The sequence below is a fragment of the Xenopus laevis genome, chromosome 9_10L (assembly GCF_017654675.1).
Source record: "Xenopus laevis strain J_2021 chromosome 9_10L, Xenopus_laevis_v10.1, whole genome shotgun sequence".
In the NCBI taxonomy this organism is placed as follows: Eukaryota; Metazoa; Chordata; class Amphibia; order Anura; family Pipidae; genus Xenopus; species Xenopus laevis.
Genome location: NC_054387.1, coordinates 56,277,498 through 56,292,739, shown reverse-complemented (window position 1 = coordinate 56,292,739; position 15,242 = coordinate 56,277,498). Strand labels below are relative to the sequence as shown.

The window sequence follows — 15,242 nt, the reverse complement described above, 5'->3', positions numbered from 1 at the left end:
CTAGCAAAGAGCCTGTAGCCGACTGAAAAATCAGCCCAGTTCTCCAAAAACCCAAAACCCTCCTCCCTACACCAATCTTTCAGCCACGCATTAATCTCCCTACGCTCCCGCTGTCTCCTTAGCGTTGCTCGTGGCTCAGGTAATATCTCTGAGAAAATTACCTTGGAAGTCCTCGCCCTCAGCTTTGAACCTAGTTTTTTAAAATCATTTTTGAGGACTTCACCACCTCCTCTAACTTTGTCATTGGTACCTATGTGTACCTAGACCGCTGGGTCTTCCCCAGCCCATCCCAATAATCTGTCAACTCGTTCCACCACATGCCGAACCCTAGCACCAGGCAAGCAGCAGACTGTTCGGCATGTAGGGGCCTTGCGACAGATTACCCTATCCACCTTTCTAATAATTGAATCCCCTATAACTAGAACCTGCCTTTCCTTCCTTGCACTCCCCCCACCACCCGTATTAGAGCCACTGCCTCCCGGGGTGCTCCGAGAGTCAGCCTGCTCCATACACGCCAGTTCGGAGTTTTCCTCCCCAGCATCTTCAGCCAAAACGGCGAATTTGCTGTTTTGGACAAACTGTGGACCAGCCCCCCTACTCTTCTGTCCCCTACTTCCCCTCTTGACTGTCACAAACCTTCCTCCCTCATTAGCCTCCACTGCCCCTTCTCCTCCCCCCACTCCACTAGCCCCTGCCAGTGGTTGCTCTGCGAGCCTCCTGTCATTCCCCTCGTTTGCCGATGCTCTCAGTGCTGCAAGTTCACCCCTTAGAGTCTGCAGCTCAGATTCCAAGATGAAAACCCACCGACATCTCTCACATGTAAATACTGCATGGAACTGCTGCTCCAACACCACATACATGTGACAAGACACACACTGAGTAATACCAGCAAACCCACTCATATTTACACTGGGTACTTACAGTCTCACCAATTCCTCACCAACACCTTTTCAGTTTTAAACGCCTTAAGGTTTTTAACGCTGCTTCACACTTAATTCACATACAACACTCGCTAAGCAGCTCCCACACTCGCTTTGCCTTCACAAGTGTAAGGTTTCAACCAGAGCACACAAAGCCTGTTCAGAATTTACCTGATTAACCCCTCCCCCTTAATTAGAAGAAAGAGGGAAAGGAGAAAAAAAAAATGCTATTTGCTACCAGCAGTAAATAAAAACCCTTATTAACTTTTTTTTTATGTTCCCCTTAGACCTCTAAAGCTAAAACACAAAAAGAAAGTAAATGCACTTAATGTATCAACTAGTTTACCCCAAAGAGAGAAAAGAAAAAGCTGTTTGTCTCAGTCAGAGAACTCACATAACACACAGCAGTCAGTTATTTGCACTCACATAACACACAGCAGTCAGTTATTTGCACTCACATAACACACAGCAGTCAGTTATTTGCACTTACTAAAAATGATTGCTGATCCCAATGTTATTAATAGGGGAAAAAAGATATATAGGAAAGTCTGTATTTTTTTCCAGAAAAGTTGGCAACCCTACCCATGGCCCAAGTTCCAGCACTAACCTCTGTCAGACAGTTCTAATACCCCCAGTGCTCTATCAGACAGATCAAGCCTGGCTGCTGTAGATCATGCCGCACATGGGGTAAGATTTTTTCCACAATCCTTAACAAATCTTGCACCTTCTCTCCCAGTACTTATTTAAGTTAATAGGATCCTACCTTGCTAGGCAGTGAATGGGTTAAAGCACCATGGCTAGCTGGCAGAAAACAGGAGCTCCTGTGAATTAGAAAACCATTAGGACTGGGGGTCATTTATCAACACTGGGCAAATTTGCCTATGGGCAGTAACCCATGGCAACCAATCAGATTGCTCCATTCATTGTTCTACCTGTAGTTGGCTTTAAAAAGCTAATCACTGATTGGTTGCTATAGGTAACTGCCCATGGGCAAATTTGCCCAGTGTTGATAAATGAGCCCCAGTGTGTGTCCGCAAGCTAGCATGGGTAGGTACAGCTTGAGAAACAGGCAAGCAGCCAACTAACTGAGCAGGGTGGGGCTGAGCAGAGCACCTAAGTTACTCACACTTACTGCCCGGAGAAGAGAGATTGTGGACAGACAATCTCGTTCAGTTACCAGTCACTTATACAGCACCAAGGGATAAACAGATCAGGAGGGGGAAAGAGAACGTTCCTTTAGCAGGTGACGGGCTGTAATCTGAACCATGGAGCCACTCCGGGTCTGTATCATCGGCTCTGGCAACTGGTGAGTCCAGTGGGGAAACATGGTTTAGAGACTCTCTGGTATTGGGAGTCATTATAACTGTTCCTTTGTGTACTGGGAGCCACTTTTATCGGAAATTAGTGGTACTGAAGGTCACTGCTACAGGCTATCACTATCAGTTCCATGGTGGGAATCACTTGGTGTCATTGTAACTATCTAAATGGGGCCACATACTAGCAAGTGGGTTGCACCTGATGTCATTATTGTCCTTATTTATGCAGTGCTGTACCAAGTATGTATATCCACTGAAATCAGTCTCTCCCCAGAGGAGCCTCAATTCTACCGCCCCCTACACACACATACACACGCCAGGGTCAACTTAATCAGGAGCCAGTTACTCTACCTGAATGTATTTGGAGTGTGGGAGAAAACCACAGTACCTGGTGGAAACCCACTCAGTTACAAGGAATAATAATCCATTTACTCATTATGTATGTATGTATGTATATTTTTATTTATAGTACCAAAGGAGGTGCACTCACACACTGGGTGCTGGTAACAAATAATGTGATAGTCCAGTGAGGAACAGCACTCATTAGGTCTAGTACAGCTGTATTCCCTTGAGAAAGGTCACAGTCAGTAACCAATACGTTGGGGTTGTAAATTACATTTAAATAAGTACTATATTATACAGCAATACTTATGCACACAGCACTGTACAGCAGAACAGTAAATTCATACAACAAATGGAGATCATTACAATGAAAAATACAAATCCAAAAAAAAAGTAAATACAAAGTTGCATTAAAGTAAGATACAAGAGGGAGTAGGTCCCTGTCCTGTAGAGCTTGCAATCTAAGTGGGTGGATAACAGACAATAGGAGGATATTAAATAATGCAGGTTACAGTGGGTGACACTGCAATATAAGTGCCAGTTCCCAGTTTAGGAGTTATGTGAGTGCATAGATGGGTAGTCTATGAGTTTAGTTCTCCAGGGAGAGTATTCTCCCTGGAGAAATTCAGGGATGCTATTCCCAATGTAAAGATGACCATACACTTTACAATAATAAATGGTCGCAGGAAAGATAATTTGTTTTCATTACAGACATTTCAAGCTGAATCGTCAGATAAACAGGTAGAAACAATAGAATTATATCTGTATCTGATGATTCAGCAGTAAACACAGGCCAATGTTCAGACACCTACAAAAAATTTCCAACTTGGCCAATAGGTGAGCCGACCAATATCAAAGTCTTTTGCTGATATCGGTCGGCTTGTCTTCCGCCAATACACGCACTGAATGTATAATATCTGTGCATGTATGGCCACCTTAAGGAGCAGCATGAGAGAAAAGTTTAAAGGAGAATTCAACCCGTAGTTTAAAAAGTCTCTCCCCACTCCCCCCTCCCCCCCAGCCTACCTGCCCCCCAGACAAATGCCCCTAATTTTTCACTCACCCCTCCATGCAGATTCTGTCCCCGAAGTTCACGGCAGCAATGGCATCTTCTTCTTCTCCGGTAATCTTCGTGTATTGACAGCATTTTCGGCACATGCGCAGTTGGAGTAAATTTCCAGTACTGAACAACTGCACATGCACCAAAACTTCTGAAAAAGACCGTAGAAAGAAGATGGTGCCCGTGAACTCCCATGGGCAGAATCTGCACGGAGGGGTAAGTAAAAAATTAGGGGTATTTGCCCGGGGGGGGGGGGCAGGTAGGCTGTGGGAGAGGAGGGATGGGGGTCTACCCAGGGTAGGAGGGGAGGGTTTTTTTGTATTACGGGTTGAATTCTCCTTTAAGACAGGAAACTGCATTATTTATGGGGATGTGACCAGCATTTGCTCTAAGAGGAGAGGAGGAGACAGCCTGGAAAATATAGAGACACAAGAGAAGAGATGTAGTGTTGTGCTAAAGAATGAAGGACCTTGAAGGTTATAAGGAATTCTTTGCTTTATAGGAAGCCAAAATAAGGACTTTCACACAGGAGGGGTCGGTTCTCTCTTGGATAAAGTAGAATTCTGGCAGCTGTATTTAATACAGACTATAGTGGGGAAAGATGGGAGATAGGAAGTCAGTTAGTAGAAGGTTACAGTAGTTTAGCTGGGATAGGATCACAACATGCATGAGCGTTGTAGCTGTTACTTGTGAAAGAAAGTGATGGAGTTTGGCAATAATGCATAAGAAAAAGTGACAGATTTTGACAGTGGTGTTAATATACAGTACAATGAGAAGGAGAGAAAGGAGTCAAACACCCCAGACAGTGTGCTAAGCTGACAGTGTTAATGAGCACTCTATAAATAGAGATTGTGAAGGCAAGGGGGAGAGTAAAGGTCCCCATAGACGCAAAGATTTTTTGTTGGTGAACAATCAATTTCAGTGCAATCCGACCAATCCGTCAAATTATCGTGAGGTAAGTGGGAATCAAACGATCGTGCATCTTACAGTTTTTCGTCTGAAATTGATCGGCCAGGTTAAAAAAAATGTATCTGTCCCAGTGCAATCTATCTATGTTTGCTGGGTCAAGCAGGCAGCTACCCTCGGTTTTCCTGCCAATATTGCTTGAAATGGTAATTTTAGTTGATGGACAAATCGTACATTTAAACAATCGTTTCGAGATAATGGTGGTCTCACAATAACGAAAAGATCTTTTAAAAATCTTTACATCTATGGCCAGCATAAGACCAGGTTTAAGTGGAATGACAATTCGTTTTTGTCAGGTTTGATGTAGCATGGGTTTATCCAGTAGGAGATTGTTTGGAAGCAGAGATTTGAGTCTCAGTTTCAGCTGTTAATGAAGGGGTTGGTTAATATGTTTGGATAACATCAACATACAGATGATAAAGTCAAGCAACAAATGAGATCTCCCAAAGACAAAGTGTATAGGGAGAATAATAATGGACCAGGTGCAAAGCCTTGCAGCACCCCTACATTGAGTGGAAATGGGGATGAATACTGTAAGAAAGGTATGAAAAGAGCCAGGATGTAGCCTGGTTACTGTTACTGCAACCGTATCAAATGCAGATGAAAGGTCAAGTAGTATTAGGATAGAGAAGTGGCTCTGGGATCGGCCCTAGGTCCTAACGCAAGGTACCACTGAGCTTCTAACCTTCTACTTGTGTTAGATTCTCCCTTTTCTTGTTTAATAACGAGTTTCCTTTGTACCAACCTATTAAATACCCTACTGACAGTGACCCTTATATGTTTCTATTAACCCACGCTCTCTTTTTCACAGGGGATCTGCAATAGCCAAAGTTATTGGCAACAACATACAGAAAAGCACCAGCTTCCAGCCGACAGTTAATATGTGGGTATTTGAAGAGCTTATTGGGGGTAGAAAACTGACTGAAATTATTAACCAGGAACATGAGAACATCAAGTATCTGCCTGGCCACAAACTTCCCCAGAACGTGGTATGTTGCTTCTGTCCTCCACCTACTATAAAATGAGTACTTTCCTATCTGACACTGTGAATTTAGCCTTCCCACTACTGTACCAGTGGTACATTTCTTCTAGACTGTGAATGCTGTCTCACCCATTCTACAAGTTTTGTGTTCTTCTGCCTGACTGCCCAGCACTATAAGTACAGCTTTCTCGCTACTTTACCAGTGTCGCGTTCCTGTACCTTCTTGTATCCTACACTGTGCGTTCAGCTTCCCCTTACTGTACTAGTGGTATGTTCCTGTCCCTGTACTGGGAGTGCAGCATCCCCTCACTGTACCAGTGATTCAGTCCTGTTCCTAAACTGTGAGTGCAGTGTCTCCCCCACTGTAGGGGCCACAAGGTGTTTCTTCCCTAGGGGGACAGGAGGGCACACAGATACAGCTCATGTCTTGGTCTGGGTTATTGGATCAAAAACTGCATTAAAAGGCCCTGTTCTACTAGAAAGATGTATAATTGGCCTGAGGCCACATAATAAGTTCTACCCTTATACTGTACTGTCTAAGGTAAATGAGATGGCAGCTCACACTCATAGAAGAAATGTTAATACTCTTGGGCCAGTAACTGAATGGCTGTAATGAAAATATGCACTGTACATATATCCTTCATATAAACTACAGTGGGGAGTGTCACATGCAGGACAGCAATTGGGGGCTTGCACCCAGGAAGTCTAAAGGACTATGTCCTATTTGAATCAGTTTCTTTGGAGTGGAAGGAGCACTGAGGAGGAGACACAGGAGGGCCCTTTGCCCTTTGCTTACAAGATTACAAGAGGCCAAAGGTTCTTTATAGCAGCTAGGTGCATGAGTATTTCTTATCATATCTGTCCCTATCGATCCAATCCATAAACACAGCAGAAGGAGAGGCAGAACAAACAGCAGGTGTGGCACCTTCCTCTTCTTTATTTGCTCCCAACCAAACTGCTGACTGAGATCTTGTCCTCTGCAGCCTAGAAGCACTGGCAATCTGTGGATTCTGCCAGAGGGGCTGCTGTAAGATTCTATAGACAGTCACTATTTATTGGGCTGTGGGGGGCTGTTTGGGCCTCTGTGTACTTGAAATCCCAAGCCTATTTTAAATCCCGATCTGTGCCTGTCTACAAGGGACTTTCATGGGTTTTTCCCCAACCCAAAGGGTTAATCGCCATTTCATATATACCACTTGCCAGTCTATGCTACAGATCTAACACCATGTGGTTTGTCCCTTAGAAAATGTGAGTGGGGGCATTGCCTGTATTGTCAGAACTATTCAGTTACATATTAAACCTTAATGTAACCCCCCCACTATCAATTCAATCTATCGTATAAAATGTCAATCCTGAACCAGCAAGTGTATTTTTTTTAGTTGTAATATTGATGTGTAGGCAGCAGCCATCTCAGGTCATTTTGCCTGGTCATGTGTTTTCAGAAATAGCCAGCGCTGCACTATGGAACTGCTTTTCCCTACTCAATATAACTGGATTCGGTCACAGTGGGACATGGATTTTTACTATTGAGTGGTTTTCTTTTTTGTAACAGGGAGCTGTTATCTGGTTACCTTCCCATTGTTCTGCCGATGGGCTGCTGAGGGTGTGGGGTGATATTACGCCAACTTGCAGTGCAGCAGTAAAGAGTGACTGAAGTTTATCAGAGCACAAGTCCCGTGATTGGGGGCACCTGGGAAACTGACAATATGTCAGTTTCCCAGGTCAGATTTCAAAATTAAATATAAAAAAATCAGTTTGCTCTTTTGAAAATGAATTTCAGTGCAGAAGTCTGCTGGAGCAGCACTATTAAAGTGGACCTGTCACCCAGACACAAAAAGCTGTATAACAAAAGTCCTTTTCAAATTAAACATGAAATACAATTTTTATTTTTTATTAAAGCATTCATAGCTGTTGTAAGCTCATTGAAAAATCTCAGCTGTCAATCAAATATTGTCTGCCCCTCCTCTATGCCTTAGGCATAAAGGCGGGGCAGATAATTACTTTCACTTTCCATTCATCACTTCCTAGATGTAACTGCTCTCCATTCATTCCCCCGTTCTCTTCACTATTTAATTGTGTAGCCAGGGCATGGGGATGGACATCTGGTCCCCCATCTGGTGCACAAACAAGATTCTGAGCTGATGCAAAGTTTGCCTTAATAACAGTGGCCACAAAAATGGCTCCTGCCTGCTTGCTATCATTATGAATTCCCAGACTGAAACAAGATTCAAATAATTTATATAGTGTGATTAAAATAAATTTTTCTTGACTAAAATAGGATTTGAATAATATTTTTGGGTGATGGGTCCCCTTTAACTGATGGATTTTGAAAAAAACATGTTTTCCCATGAAAGTATACCTTTAATATAACTGTATGTTCTACTCTTTGTTTCAATGAAGGTGGCAGTGGCGGATCTGCTGGAAGCGACATCTGGAGCCGATATTCTGGTGTTTGTTATCCCCCATCAGTTCATAGGGAGAATTTGCAACCAGTTGGCCGGCCATGTGAAGGCTGGAGCTTTTGGCATTTCCCTTATTAAGGTGATCCCTCTGTGTGCTTTGATTAGTAGGCAATGTAGTAGCCAGTAAATTTGTATTTACACTTAAGTTCAGCCCCTGGCCTGTCCCAGATCCACCCAGAATCTACTGGAACGTAAGCTTTTTTCTTTCCCTGATCCTCCTTGAGGCACCCATGACACCCCCCACACACTTTCATCCCCATCCGGCCCATTTGACATCACTGACCGCAACCATTATCGGCGCCCCCTCGATGGGTAGTAAATTAAATCTGAAAGGGTGGCAACCCTATTCATACTCCTTCTAGCTCACTCGCTGTTTCTTTGTCCTTAGGGAGTGGATGAGGGACCAGATGGACTGAAGCTGATCTCTGAGATTATTCGTGAAAAACTTGCTATAGAGATCAGTGTTCTGATGGGAGCCAACATCGCCAGTGAGGTGGCCAACGAGAAGTTCTGTGAAACCACAATTGGTAAGAAACTCAATCAGTCTGCGGGCAACTTGGAACAGTGACAAAACTAGATGTTACTGGGCCCTATGGCAAATTAATTTTAGGGCCCCCAAAATGTCCTGAGGTTGACCTGTTTAACCAATATAAATTGTAATTGCTCATTAATTAGGGCAGGTCTAATTAGAGGCCCAAACAGCCCCCACCAGCCCACTAAATAGTGACTGTCTATGGCATCTTACAGCAGCCCCTCTGGCATTTGCCAGAACCCACAGATCTGGCATCTCATGGGATCCCCTATACTTTATATGATTGCCACCTTCTAATAGTGACTAGGTAGGGGGTGTGTCTGTGACAGGGTGGGCTGATGTAAATGGGGGTGTGGTCATAATGTGAATAGGGGTGGAGTTGAGTTGTTACATCACTGGCCAAAGCTAACGAACTTGATGAGCTGTGAGAGGATATTGGAGTGGATGGATATTGGGTGGATGAGAGGTGGATTGGGATGGCTTTGGCCAGAGGACTAGCTACACAAATTTACTGGCAAGTACATTGCTAGTAAATGTTTAATACTGGCTGGTATTTCACCGGCTAGGCCAATGAAATACAGACCGAGTGGCAACTCTACCCTTATACCTCCTTGGCCATCTGCTGCTGCAATGTCTGTAGTTTCACCCCGTCTAACAATAACCAATCTGGGGCAGTATATCAGAAGTTTCATGCTACCTTGCAGCCCTAGGGTCCTAGAGTTTGATTTTGACCCGTGTAACAACCTTGGCTCTAACGTACCCCCTGTAAAAAAGATGGCAACCTACAGGCAGGGGTGCTCTGACAATGAGGCGAGTTGAAAAAGGCAGCGCCAGACAGGTTTCAGGGGAGGTAAAAAGCTGATCCTGGTAATTATGTGCGGGCCAGCCCGATAGCCGCCGGTTGGTCAGCCTGACCTCTCTCCCCATTTACAGGTGGGTCCAGGTCGAGCTCTTCTTCCTGCTTTTCCCAGACGCCACCTTACACTGGTTTTACCCGACCCGCACATCACTAGCTCTTGGTACCTTGCAGAGCCGAATTTCCGTTTTTTAAACCGGGAATTAGACTTTACTAGTGCGAGAGAGCGCAATTGTGATCTTCGCACTAGTGTTGCTTTCTCCCCCCCAGACAGGTAAGTGGGCAAGGGGTGGTGGCATAGCAGGAGCTGCCTCAGGCGGCTTATTCCTCAGAAACGGCAATGCCTACCGGGATCACTGGCAGTAGGGTATTTTATAGATTGAAACTAGGGTTGCCATGTTTTTTTCGCTGGTAATACCAGCCTTTGACTTGGGGGGTTGATGTCACAGGGAGGGGAATAGGCGGACTGGACAAGGCAATGGGTGGATGGGGCTGCAAAATAGGCATGCTGGTGGGGAAATGGGCATGGTAGAGATGGGCCTCTTCTTTATGAGGGGTGGTCGGCAGCAGAGATGGTCAGAGTCGGGAGGGATTTATAGGGTTTTAGAAATTCATTGCCAATAAATGTGTAACACCGGCCCTAGCTGGCAATTTGACTAGTCATCAAATTTGGGACTGATGGGTATGTAATAGGGACCTTCAATTTTAAACTGGGGCAGATGCTGCTGCTTAATCTCTGTATAGCACTGAGGTATATGTTGGCACTATATAAATAAACTAATGTGAACTACAGCAGCTGGGGTAGTTGTAATTAACTCAATTAATAATTTATAATCATGAAGAAAGGCAAGTGATTTGGGGCAATTTATCAACGATGGGTAATGACCCGATGGGACTGGGCGCATTTTATCAAGGTGCTAAAAATATATAACTATTCAGTGTCAGTGATTCTAACCTTCTCAGGGAATAAATGCTCCGTGATCCACAGCAAATTTAGGCTAATCTGCTCCTGATACAATGTGGAAGAGCACCACAAATGTGCCCACGGGATACTAAGCTTGCTGACCTGGAGGCAGTCACATGACTTATGAGTCATATTCCCGTGGCAGGAAGCAGCACTGAGCACAACAGCCAGGCACCCATTAGTTCTGCTTATCTGTTAGCTCAGCCAATCAGCAATGGGAGTGGGGGTGGATGTGGGATAAAAGTGAAGTATAATGGGCTGCTAATAAGATCAGGCAGATGAATGCTATTAAATCTTCAATATATGGAAAATCTGCTCATTTGACAGGAGGAACTGTGGCTGATTTGGCCAAAAAAGCATTGAGCTGATCCAATTGTTTGGCTTTTGGGCACAGGGTCACTGTCAGAGGGTGACTGGCAGGAGTCTTGGCAGGGGTCCAATCCAAGCAGGGGGGCAGAGCTTCCTGCTACAGTGTCAGGATTGGGCAAATCAGGGGCATAACCAATCTGGCACATGGGCCTAACGCTTCACAATTACCCTGCCAAAAATCATACCACACAGGAGGCCATGCCGATGCAACAACAAAGACATATAAGTTAAAGACACAGTCAGGCGTAACCTTACCATTCTAACTCGTCACATGGGCAGTTTATTTCCCCCTATATTTGTATCCTGTTTCTGTAGGATGTAAGAACCTGCAGCATGGACAGATCTTCAAGCAGTTGATGCAGACCTCAAATTTCCGAATTACAGTGGTGGAAGATTGTGACACAGTGGAGATCTGTGGGGCATTAAAGGTAAATACCCATTGGGATGCCCATTTCTTCTCTCCTCGGGGACAACTACCACACACATCACTTCAAACTGGAATCATAGGATAGACCATCACATGCACTCTCACAATCCACGTGTGGATTTTCCGTACATCGTAATCGGTGGCATTTTGGGGGTGCATGTGCCTTTAAATTCTATACTGATACAATGTATCCTTGAGGTTAGAAGAAAGGTATCATGTTATGATGCAGAAATGGCTGTGGGATTCTCTCCCTGAGGCAGCTGTACTGATAGATACATTAGATAGCTTTAAAGGGGAACTCTGGCTTCCATACCAAAATTTGATAAAGACTCCCACATAACACAGAAACCCCTAATATCACAATTACCTGAAAGTATGATTAAATGCCATTTTCTATGCTGAAATCCAGCTGTTTAACAGTTCTTTACTTTCTGCATCATTTGAAATCCTGGCAGGGAAGGAGGGACTAAACACTGATGTTACAAATTGTAACAACCTCTCCACAGCTTACAGACAGCATGCAGGAACTACATAACCCACAATGCATTGAGCTATGATGTTCGGTTCCTTATTGAAATCTCGTGTGCAGGGAATTGTGGGGTTTGGAGGATGCAGGCTGAGGACAGCTGGCTGTTGATACAAAGTAACAGTAGTCAGCCAGCTCAGCAAAGTAGTCAGACAGATCAGCAGGAGAGCAGGGGGCTAGGCTTAGGGAACTTTTCCAAACCATTAAAAATCTTAAAAAGTCTGCATATTTTTTAATTGATGTATATTGCAAAGTTGCTTGAAATTATGTTTACTTTTCAAAAAAAACTATAAAAAAGTTATGTTTGTGTGGAGTTTCCCTTTAAGGAAGGGTCAGATGCCTGTTAAGCAGTAAGTCTACTCATATTAATACTCAGTACAATGTTGATCCCGGGGCTCCTCTAATTGCCGTTTTGGATGCAGGAAAGAATGCTACACCTTCCCCTGGATCATCTAGAACTCTGCTTAGAAATGAGCGAAGCTCCTATGCCTATATAAAGTGTTATTGTGTTACCCCCTCTCTGTCTACAGAACATTGTAGCAGTCGGTGCTGGTTTCTGTGATGGACTGGACTTTGGTGATAACACAAAGGCAGCAGTGATCCGCCTGGGCTTGATGGAAATGGTGGCTTTTGCCCAGCTTTTCTGTAAAGGATCCGTCTGTACCAGCACCTTTCTAGAGAGCTGCGGGGTGGCTGATCTCATTACCACCTGTTACGGAGGCCGCAATCGCAAGGTGGCAGAGGCCTTTGTCCGGACACGAAAAGTGAGTCCTTACCACAAGCAGCACTTGTCTGCATAGGAAAATGGGTTTACGTAGCCTTATATAACAAGATCCTGACCAATGGAGAACTGTAGAAGGGGTTCAGCTCACAAGCAGGAGACCCACTGAGCTAGAGTTCAGTCTGATTAGGCTGAGCTGTATATAAAGCTATCCTAAAAGCCTGGCCTGGTGCAGAATGATTCTGGGGAACATTGACCATCATTCTATTTTACAGAACTCAGCAGGGCAATATAATCCAGCAGCCCAATGAGACAAGGGGTCCTAGCGAATAGAATATTCTCTCCTTACAGACCATAATGCTTATTAATCTCTCTAATGAATTGTGTGTGTTTCTTTCCAGTCTATCGAGGAACTGGAGAAAGAATTGCTCAATGGACAGAAGCTACAGGGGCCCCAAGCCTCTGTAGAAGTATATAAAATCCTCCAGCAGAAGAACATGGTCCATAAGTATGTGCAGCGCCTGCTCATCCCCTATAACTAGAAGTCACACAGACTAGTTCATTGCTGGCCGATGGGGGGGGGGGTCATTAATATATATGCAACGGACTCTCCTCATTGTCCAGCCTTAGATTGCAACTCTAATTATTTTGGAGAGACAGTCCTGAATGGCAAAGCTCAAAGGGGTGAAATTTACCAGAAAGTAAGCAGGGTGTGTGGCCTAAAATGTTTCCATTTTTAAAATGAGAAGTGGGAGCAATGTTTCCAGACAAATATATATATAAAATCTGTGAATGAATGGACTTGGTTTTCCTTATTTGTACATGTTGGTTTCCTTTTTTGCAGGTTTCCCCTGTTTGAAGCTGTGTATAAAATCTGCTACGAGGGGCACCCTGTCACCGAATTCATCTCCTGCCTGCAAAATCATCCAGAACATTACTAGCCTAAACTGACTCCCAGCAGATTCTTCTAGGGCAGTGATCCCCAACCAGTGGCTTGTCAGTAACATGTTGCTCACCAGCCCTTTGTATGTTGCTCCCAGTGGCCTCAAAGCAGAGGCTTATTTTCGAAATCCTGGTTTGGAGGCAAGTTTTGGTTGTACAAAAAGCAGGTGTCCTGCCAACCAGAGCCTCAGTGTAGGTTGCCAGTCCAGATAGGGGCCACCAATAGTCAATCACGGCCCATAACTTCCAACCCCAGGAACTTTTTTGAATACTTGTTACTCTCCAACATTTTTTGGACCTGTGACCCAGACACAAAGCTGTATAATAAAAATCCTTTTCAAATTAAACATGAAATCCAATTTCTATTTTTTATTAAAGCATTCATAGCTGTTGTAAGCTCATTTAAACATCTCGGCTGTCAATCAAATATTGTCTGCCCCTCTTCTATGGCCTGAGCATAGAGGCAGGGCAGACAATTACCTTCACTTTCCATTCAGCACTTCCTGAAAATCTCTGCTCTCCTCACATCCCCCGTTCTCTTCACTGTTTAATTGTGTAATCAGCGCATGGGGATGGACATCAGGTCCCCTATTCTGGTGCACAAACAAGATTCTGAGATGATACAAGGCTTGTCTTAATAACAGTGTCCACAAAATGGCTGCTGCCTGCTTGCTATAATTATGAATTCCCAGACTGGAGGAAACAAGATTCAAAAATTTATATAGTGTAATTAAAGTTCATTTTGCTTGACTGATGTGATAAAATAGGATTATGAATAATTTTTTTGGGTAACGGGTAGGGCTGCACCGAATCCACTATTTTGGATTCAGCCAAACCCCCGAATCCTTCACGAAAGACTCGCCGAATACTGAACCGAATCCTAATTTGCATATGCAAATTAGAGGGGGGAAGGGGAAAATTTTCTACTTCCTTGTTTTGTGACAAGAAGTCAAGCAAATTAGGATCCGGTTCAGCCAGACAGAAGGATTCTGTCGAATCCGAATCCTGCTGAAAAAGGCCGAATCCCGAACTGAATCCTGGATTCGGTGCATCCCTAGTAACGGGTCCTCTTTAAAAAAGTTTGGGGATCCTTGTTCTAAAGCATGACTTGCCAAAATGGACTCCAAGAAGATCCTCTACAGCATAATCCATAGCACTGCTAAATAGAATGGACTGACTGAGTTCCCTGCCAAATAATGAAAGCAAAAACAAATTCAGAGCTCAAATCATCCGGATCACCAGTATCCAGAAGAGACCCAGGGCGGATCATGTTGCAAATCATCATGGACATCGACTGGGGAGCCTCTCCATGAAGCATCATGGGATCTGGTTGTTGGGCTGCATTTGAAAACACTGTATTTAGCCCTCCACCTGGATGGCCAACTCAGTGGTGGGTTGGTGGCCTGGACAAACAAGTGGGCTATTAGATGGGTGTGGTAAGGCTGATCTAGAGGACTGTATGAGGATATAGCAGCCATATAGCACACAGACCATACCCACACTAAGCTCACATACCAGATGCCAGTTAGTTGGGCATAATGAGGGCAAGGGGGCACTAGTGGAGACTAGGTGGCAAGCTGGCATTGCCTTTGATAAATGTTGGACTATGATTTTTTTATTATTACTAGGCAGATTGAAGTGCTGGGGCTAAATAAAGGGAAAGAAGCACTCCTCCTTCCTGTTGCTAATGAAATGTTTTATCTACAAATGAATCGATTACTATTAATGATTATATTTACATAAATTAAAAACTCAGCATGGGAACAGGGCAGTGTGTTGCTCAATTAGAAATCCTAGGTGTACGAAAAGTCTAGGCCCTGCCACAGGGCAATATGGGAAATAATATGTAACCCTCTA

General features: G+C 44.1%; 1 protein-coding gene across 4 annotated transcripts; it reads left to right on the top strand.

Annotated features, from left to right (window-relative positions):
• The first annotated feature begins 1,457 nt into the window (after positions 1-1,457).
• Positions 1,458-13,732, top strand: MGC83663 (protein). 4 transcript variants are annotated; one of them, XM_018234368.1, is made up of 8 exons: positions 1,458-1,607; positions 5,416-5,593; positions 7,987-8,127; positions 8,437-8,575; positions 11,085-11,197; positions 12,253-12,486; positions 12,845-12,951; positions 13,288-13,732. In XM_018234368.1, the coding sequence occupies exons 1-8, from the start codon at positions 1,594-1,596 to the stop codon at positions 13,382-13,384; spliced, it is 1,023 nt and encodes a 340-aa protein (XP_018089857.1). In that variant the 5' UTR covers positions 1,458-1,593; the 3' UTR covers positions 13,385-13,732.
• The last annotated feature ends 1,510 nt before the right edge of the window (positions 13,733-15,242 follow it).

What these genes read in the sequence shown, in the direction of transcription:
- MGC83663 (XM_041575636.1), top strand. Translation starts at nt 3,832, where the DNA reads ATGGGCAGAATCTGCACGGAGGG. An exon ending in GGCAGAATCTGCACGGAGGG is followed by an intron (nt 3,855 to 5,415) that starts GTAAGTAAAAAA and finishes TCTTTTTCACAG; the next exon opens with GGGATCTGCAATAGCCAAAG. An exon ending in ACAAACTTCCCCAGAACGTG is followed by an intron (nt 5,594 to 7,986) that starts GTATGTTGCTTC and finishes GTTTCAATGAAG; the next exon opens with GTGGCAGTGGCGGATCTGCT.